General features: G+C 63.1%; 2 protein-coding genes across 2 annotated transcripts; both read left to right on the plus strand.

The window, feature by feature from the left end:
- Nucleotides 1–917: 917 nt before the first annotated feature.
- RAMP2 (receptor activity modifying protein 2) lies at nt 918–3,488 on the plus strand. The gene is made up of 5 exons (XM_027704184.1): nt 918–1,036; nt 1,177–1,327; nt 2,398–2,508; nt 2,849–2,951; nt 3,085–3,488. Exons 2-5 carry the CDS (start codon nt 1,267–1,269, stop codon nt 3,338–3,340), a joined length of 531 nt encoding a protein of 176 aa, XP_027559985.1. The 5' UTR covers nt 918–1,036; nt 1,177–1,266; the 3' UTR covers nt 3,341–3,488.
- Nucleotides 3,489–3,811: 323 nt separating this feature from the next.
- VPS25 (vacuolar protein sorting 25 homolog) lies at nt 3,812–6,573 on the plus strand. The gene is made up of 6 exons (XM_027704198.1): nt 3,812–3,925; nt 4,075–4,220; nt 4,306–4,359; nt 4,764–4,852; nt 5,339–5,414; nt 5,920–6,573. Exons 1-6 carry the CDS (start codon nt 3,861–3,863, stop codon nt 6,030–6,032), a joined length of 543 nt encoding a protein of 180 aa, XP_027559999.1. The 5' UTR covers nt 3,812–3,860; the 3' UTR covers nt 6,033–6,573.
- The last annotated feature ends 430 nt before the right edge of the window (nt 6,574–7,003 follow it).

Here is a 7,003-nt window from a genome sequence, read left to right on the forward strand (position 1 = left end):
CTTTGGCTAGCAGCCACCATCCCATCCCTGCCTGTCCTGTCCCTGCCCATCCCCTCCGGATGCCCCAGGAGGGAGGTGGCCATCCTCGCCCCGGGGCTGTGCTGAGATCATTGGGTGTCTCCCTGGCAGAGGCTCCTGCCACCCAGACAGAGGCTCTGCTGGCTCCACCAGAGAGTGGAACTGGGGGGCTACAGCCCTGTGGCCACCGGAGTGCCAGGGATAGCTTCCAGATGTGGCCACTCGTCTGCAGAAGGTCCCGTGGTGCCCTGGAGTGATGGCTGCTGTGACCTGGGGAGCATCAGGCAGCTCTGCCAGAACCTTTGTTGGGGAGCTAAAGACTGGAGTAATCATCTTTCCACAGCAGGCAGGGTCCCTCTGAGCTGTGCTTCACTGCAATCCAGTCCCCACTCTGCACGTCTACAGGTGGCTGTTAAAGGGGAGGTTTTGAGCTGCACTCTGCCCCTGGCCAGGGGTGAAACGAGCTCACCTGGCCTCAGCCCGGTCCTGTGAGGGAATGCTGCGGACCCATGGGCTGGGGTCACTCTCAGTCGGGGGACATGGGCCCCTGGGCGGGAACTGCTCCAGGAACAGGGGGCTCCAGCAGAGCTGGGCAGGCACTGGGCTGGGCGGTGCAGGAGGAAGGCGTTGGGGCCAAGGACTGTCAGGGTCGGCCAAGTCTCTGCCCTCTCCCCACCTCCTCGGCCTTGTGCCTGTGGGCAGGTCGCGTCATCACCCTTCCCTCCTCGGCCACGGGCCTGGGCAGGGGCTGGAGCTGCCCCAGCTGTGCCGCCCGTGGGGCAGATTTTGGGGCCATTGGTCCCCCTGCCTCCCCCATCCCTGGGCAGCAGCGCCCGTCCGGGGACATTGTGCTTCCCCGTCCACTCCCCCCGCTGCTGGGCTGCCTGCCCTCCACGCAGGAGACGAGGGATTTCACAACCCAGCCCAGACAGGATTAAAGAGAAATACACAAGTAAACAAATCGCAGCCTCGTAAGGCTGGACGTGCTGTGCGGGGAGCAGAGCCTCCGGGCCAGTGGGTGAGGCACGGGTGTCGGGGGTGCTGGGGCGCCGGAGCAATGCCCGCGGGGGCCGGCACCGCGCGGCACGGCAGAGTCCCGCCGGCAGAGCCGCTTCAGAGCAGCGCTGAGCAATCTCATTTTTCACACGTCTCCTGTAGTCAAACTGCCCCTGTCAGAGGAAAGGAGTTGCTTCCTGTTATTTCCATTGAAATCCTTGTCCCGGTCGTTAGCCGGCAGGCTTTGGCAGGATGGCACCGCGCGCGCACACAAGCTCCGGCCACCTCTCCCAAGGGCTCCTGCTGCTCTGGGGTAAGTGCGTGGGGGGGCGGCCCCGGGGGCTCCGCACCTCGCACCACCCCGCATGCGGCCGCCCTCCTGCTCGTGGGGCCCACGGTCGGGGTCTCGGCTCAGCCTGACCCACCACCTACCCCGGCATGGGACCAGCCTGAGGGTGGCTGGGACAGCCATCGACAGCACAGCCAGGGGTCAGTGGCAGGTGGGTGCTGGGGGCAGCCCCCACCACACTAGTCCCCGATCTAGCAGGGAGCCCTGCAAAGCCCTGAGCTGCGACAGGAGCCGCAGCACCACACGTGCCCCAGCAGAGGGGCTGGATGAGACCATCGGGGATAGACATTGGGACAGGGTGGGCTGCCCTTTCCTCAGCCACTGTACCAGCCCAGGAGCACCCCGTGGCCAGTGCCTGGCTGTCCCAGAGCTCCCCATGAATGGCTTAGGCAGGCTCCACTGGGGCCCACCAGCATTGCTGCCCCACACCATGGGCCCTCAGCCAGTGGTGGAAGATGGATGAGGTGGTTTCCTTGGGCCATGGGGCCCTGTGGGGCAGGCGAGATGTGCCCCACGCCCTTGGCAGGCTGTGCTGGGCGTGGGACTGATGGCAGGCGGAGGGGCTCTCCGGCAGTGCCGTACTGTGTCCAGCGCTTCCTCTTCCTGCCTCAGCCCCGTCCAGCTGCAATGCAGCCACCCAGGGCAATAGGGCGGTGCCTGCGCTGGGCAGTGGTCATGGCTCACCCCTGTGCTGTGACCACAGCCCAGGGCCCACTGCCACCAGAGAGCTCCTCTGAGCCCTTCAGCAGCTGCCCACAGCCTGGCTGGACCTCTCTGCACAGTCTCTGCCCATCTGGGAGTCTGGACACCGTGGCCCCAGCATGTGCCAGGACTGGGGCAGCTCACCGTCCTGTGCCCCAACTGCTGGCTCCAGTGGCCCCCAAGGGACACTCAGAACCAGTTTCCTGCTGCTGCAGACCCAGCCTCTGCTGGGGCAGCTCCCGTGCGTGCAGCCCTACCAGCACCTGCCCCCCATGACCCTGTGTTGTTCCTCACCCTGTGTCGTTCCTCACCCTGTGTCCCCCCTTCTGCAGTGCTCCTGGGGACTGGGCTCTGCCACACGGACGCCGAGACAAAGGGCTTTGGCCAGGATGCCGGGACAAGCTCACCCATGGCCATGTCCAACGGGACAGCCCAGCCCATGGGTGAGTGCTGGGGCTCAGCAAGGGCTGGGCAGCCCCCTGGGCCAAATGGTGCCCTGGCCAGGGCTGGCTCTGCACCATAGAGTTATCCTCCCCCTTTCCCCTGGCTATCCCCAAAATAGCTGGCCTGTGTCAGCCAGCAGCAACCTGCCCTTCCACTGTGCTCGTGGCATTGCCCTGGGACTGCTGTGGAGTCTGGGCAGCACCCCAGGGCTGCTGCAGGGTCTCTCCCCCATCTTGCCAGTGTCTCTCCCACTGGCCTGGGTGTCACCTGGCAGCAGGGGCAGGCAGGGATGTGCTATGGAAAGGGCGTGCTGCCCACGCTCAGCACCTTTCCCCACAGAGGGAAATTACTCCGACATCACACAGAAGTGCTGGGATTACTTCGTCTACCTGATGAGGAATGTGACAGCATCGGAGTTGTGCGAGTGGAAAGTCATCAGGAGGTATGGGGTGGTGGGACCTTCCCCTCTGGCAGCAGGGCACGGGGGCTGGGCAGTCCAGAGGGGTGCTGCTGGGCTGGGGATGGCCCCGGGGTCTGTGCCCTGTCCCCTGCCAGTGCCCCGGCTGTCTCTCCAGGCCCTACAACGACCTGCAGTTGTGCCTGGAGCTCTGGGCCGACCGCCTGAACTACAGCTACCCCAACGCACTGGCGGAGCAGTACATCTTTCAGAGCCACTACCGCTACTTCCACAACTGCACCCTGGAGTCCCCGGTGTACGTCGACCCGCCCGAGGACGTGCTGCTGGCCATGATCATCGCCCCCATCTGCCTCATCCCCTTCCTCGTCACCCTGGTCATCTGGCGCAGCAAGGACGGCAAGGCACAGGCCTAGCGCTGCCACCCCGTCCCGCGGCAGGGCACGGACCCCCGGCCACCCGAGCCGTCCCGTGGGCTCCCGGGGCCACCGCCCCGCGCTGCTGGGGCGGCCGGTTCCTGCCTTCCCCCGCGCCGCGGCCCGGGATTAAACGCTTCTCCCCCCACGCCTGGCTCTGGTTCTTCCGTCGTTCGGTCCCGCCGCGGGCCCACTCCCGCCGCCAACCCCGCCCCGGCATGGGCACGCCGGCAGCTTCTTGCCGTGGGGAACGTGCCTCGTGGGACACCGGGACCGGGAACATCGGGACCGGGAACATCGGGACCGGGAACAGGGCGGGGCCACCCCGTCCGGGAGGGGCGAGGCTCGGAGGGGGCGGGGCTGCGGGGCGGGACCCTGCAGGGAGGGCGGGGCCTCGGCGTGGAGGGGCGGGGTCTCGATGGGGAGAGGAGGGGCCTCGGCGGAGTGGGCGGGGCGCCGCGGCCGCGCCGGAAGCGGGCCGGGCCGGGCCGGGCCGGGGCGGAAGGCGGCGGCGGTTCCGATGGCGGAGGCGGAGGCGATGAGCTTCGCGTGGCCCTGGCAGTACAGCTTCCCGCCCTTCTTCACGTGAGCGCGGGCGGGCACGGCGCGGGACTGGGCGTGGGGCTGGGTCAGGGCCGGGGGGATCAGGGCGGGGGACGCGGGCCACCGGGGGCACCGGGCCCGGGGGGGCTGCCGGTGCCTCGGCGGCCCCGCGCTGACGCGACCCCCCGCAGGCTGCAGCCCAACGGCGAGACGAGGCAGAAGCAGCTGTCGGCCTGGTGCGCGCTGGCGCTGGCGTACAGCCGGCGGCACCGCCTGCCCGCCATGACGGTGCGGGAGGCGCAGGACATCCCGCTCTTCGCCAACAACCGCCTCCAGCGTATCCTTTGGGCCCGGTGCCCGCGCCCCCGTCGCCCCCACCCCCCGACCCCGCCTCCGTCAGCGCCTCCTTAACCCGCGCCCAGGGAAGCTGCCGCTGGAATCCATCCAGGTGGTGCTGGAGGAGCTCCGCAAGAACGGTGGGTGCCTCGTCCGTCCATCCGTCCATCCGTCCGTGCCCCGGAGCGGAGCCGGTGCCCGCCCCTCAGGACAGCTCCGTGCCGGGGCAGGGACTGCCCATTCCGTAGGTTTGGGCTGTGCCACAGCCCAGGCTGGTTCCTATGGCCATCCCTGCCCATGCCTCCACGGGACCCAGTCCTGCCGTTGCAGGCAGATTTAGCTGAGGAGGAAGAGGGGTCTCAAAAGAGAAATCGATTTCTGTAGACACAGCGATATTTAGGAAGTTGGCGTGAGCAGCTGGGAGGAGGCTGGACCCTGAGGCTGCCCCTGGGTGCAGTGTCTGGCATGTGTCCTGAAATCTGCACATTTGATCCTTGCTGCTGACTTGTGCTCTGATTCAGTCTCTGTTCCCTGTTGTTTTTAGGAAACCTGGAATGGTTAGATAAGAACAAAACCAGCTTTCTGATCATGTGGAGGAGACCAGAAGAATGGGGAAAGCTCATCTATCAGTGGGTGAGAGAGCTGCACACCCAGACCAGGCTCAGTGTCTGAGAGGACAGGGGGTCCTGGCTGCTATTTGGGAAAGACCACTGCAGTGTTCTCCTCTTGCTTCCTCATTGCTTTTACCTTTCTGTTTCCATTTCCCCCTGTTGCAGGGAGGGCTGGGGTTATCAGCAGCTTCTCACTTGCTGTGAGCTGCAGTGTTCAGTGGTGGGTGCCACTGTCTGCCCCCAGTGCCACTGGCTGTTCCCTGGTGAGGACAGGACAGTGTCACTGTGTGTGATCCAAGTCCTCACTGCAAAATGTGTGCAGGAAGAACCGAGGGGCAGGGGAGGAACCGTCTTCGTCCCCTCAGGCTGCACTTCTGACCCTGTTGCCCCGGGCTGCTGCTGCTCCTTCTCCTTGAGTGCTGTGCACGCTTTATGTCCTGTGCTCTGCGATGTACGAGGATGTTCAGCCACATGGATGAGATTTGCTGTGTTGCCTTTCTGTTTCCAGGTGTCGAGGAATGGCCTGACCAACTCTGTGTTCACACTGTATGAACTGGCCAGTGGGGATGACACCGAGAGTGAAGGTAATGTCAGGTCTCATGGTCTAGAGCAGGTTTTCAGAGCACGCTGGATTGGAGCATGTAAACAATTGTCAGATTATAGTTTTGTAGATTAAATATTTTGAAATCTCACATGCAAAACCCCCCCCCCATCACTGGCACATGCTGCTGCAAAGGCTTTTAACACTGTGCAGGAACATGTCCCTCTGTAATTGCATTTTCACTTCCCCGGTGCCCAGCGCTTTCTCTGGTGAGGTGAGGGGTGTTTTGTTTTCATGGCAAGCTCCTGCACTGCCTTAGAGGCTGCTGTGACTCATCCCTGCTGTCTGGTGTCCTTCAGGCTCTGTTCCTGAAGCAGTGATGTAGGGATGAGCCTGTCAGTGTAGCCATGTGACCCTCGATTTGCTGTAGTGTTACAGTGCTCTTCAGAGCCCTCTGCTGCCCCCAGTCCCTGGACCTTGCAAACCTGTTTATTTCCTGATGTGATTTTTTTTTTTTCCTATTGATGGGGATCTTGGTCCTTCCCTAGAGTTCCATGGCTTGGATGAGGCTATGCTGCTCCGTGCCCTGCAAGCCTTGCAGCAGGAGCACAAGGCTGAAATTATCACGCTGGATGACGGCCGAGGCGTCAAGTTCTTCTGACAGGAGCCCCCTTCCCTTCCCCGGCTGCAGTCTTCGGTCTCGCTGACAGGGGTCACTCCCTGGGCCTGGCTTCACGCCCTGACTGCAAGTAGCTGCATCCTCAGGATTTCTTGGGGCAAGGAGAGTCTGCGAACCCTTCTGAAGACATGACTTAGAAATATCCCGAGATCCTCTGTCTGTCCGTTCTTCCTCTTGATGTGCTTGAGAGGCTAAAGCTGCTCCAAGCAGTTCTGAGAGGGACCACCCAGTAGTGAAACACCAGGGCTGCTGCTGGTCCCTCTTCCTGTGACAGCCTCGGAGCAGTCCCAGCTGGATGGTTGAGCTTGTCCTCGAAGGGCCCCCCGTCCCCCTACCAGCCACGTGCCTGGGCCCCCCGGTCCCCTTGCAGTGCCCAGGGGTGAGGCAGGAGCAGGGGACTGGCTGTGGCTGCTGTGCTGTGGAGGCCCTCAATGGCAGAAGGAAATGCACTTACTGCCAAACGGGCTGGGGGATGCCAAGGAACTAATTTCAGGTGATTAAAATGAAATGTATTTATAGAGCAGCCTGAGTGTTTTCATCTATCTTTATTTTTCCATCAGAAACAAAGTGTACCGGATTCCTGCCCTTCAGTCATGTTTCCTCGCTGCCCTGGGGGAATGCAGCGGTGCTGGTGAGGGCTGGGCCTCCCCCAGGTGGGAAGCAGCAGCACAAGTGCTTTTCTCCACTTGGCAGGGCCATGGCCCGTGGGAGCCCTCACTGCCCATCTCAGGACAGAGACATTTACTTTAATTTTGCACATGCAGCCTGCTGGAAGCCCCTGGGTTTATGCAGAGGTGACAGGATAAGCTCTGTACCACTGTGGCTGGTAAAGGGATGACTCAGCTTTAGACTCTTGGTGCTGACAACAAAGTCCCCAACTTGTTGGAAGCCGTGGCCCAGGTGCAGTTGCTGACCCTGTGAGACCTGGGGAAGCCAGATGGCTGTGCTGGGGC

The sequence above is a fragment of the Neopelma chrysocephalum genome, unplaced genomic scaffold (genome assembly GCF_003984885.1).
Source record: "Neopelma chrysocephalum unplaced genomic scaffold, ASM398488v2 Primary Assembly neopelma1_258, whole genome shotgun sequence".
Lineage (NCBI taxonomy): Eukaryota > Metazoa > Chordata > Aves > Passeriformes > Pipridae > Neopelma > Neopelma chrysocephalum.

Bases quoted from the DNA above. Each gene is read 5' to 3' on its own strand.
- RAMP2 (XM_027704184.1), top strand. From the start codon at position 1,267: ATGGCACCGCGCGCGCACACAAGCTCCGGCCACCTCTCCCAAGGGCTC. The intron at 2,509-2,848 runs GTGAGTGCTGGG...CTTTCCCCACAG, and splicing joins CGGGACAGCCCAGCCCATGG to AGGGAAATTACTCCGACATC. The intron at 2,952-3,084 runs GTATGGGGTGGT...CTGTCTCTCCAG, and splicing joins GAGTGGAAAGTCATCAGGAG to GCCCTACAACGACCTGCAGT.
- VPS25 (XM_027704198.1), top strand. From the start codon at position 3,861: ATGGCGGAGGCGGAGGCGATGAGCTTCGCGTGGCCCTGGCAGTACAGC. The intron at 3,926-4,074 runs GTGAGCGCGGGC...GACCCCCCGCAG, and splicing joins AGCTTCCCGCCCTTCTTCAC to GCTGCAGCCCAACGGCGAGA. The intron at 4,360-4,763 runs GTGGGTGCCTCG...TGTTGTTTTTAG, and splicing joins GGAGGAGCTCCGCAAGAACG to GAAACCTGGAATGGTTAGAT.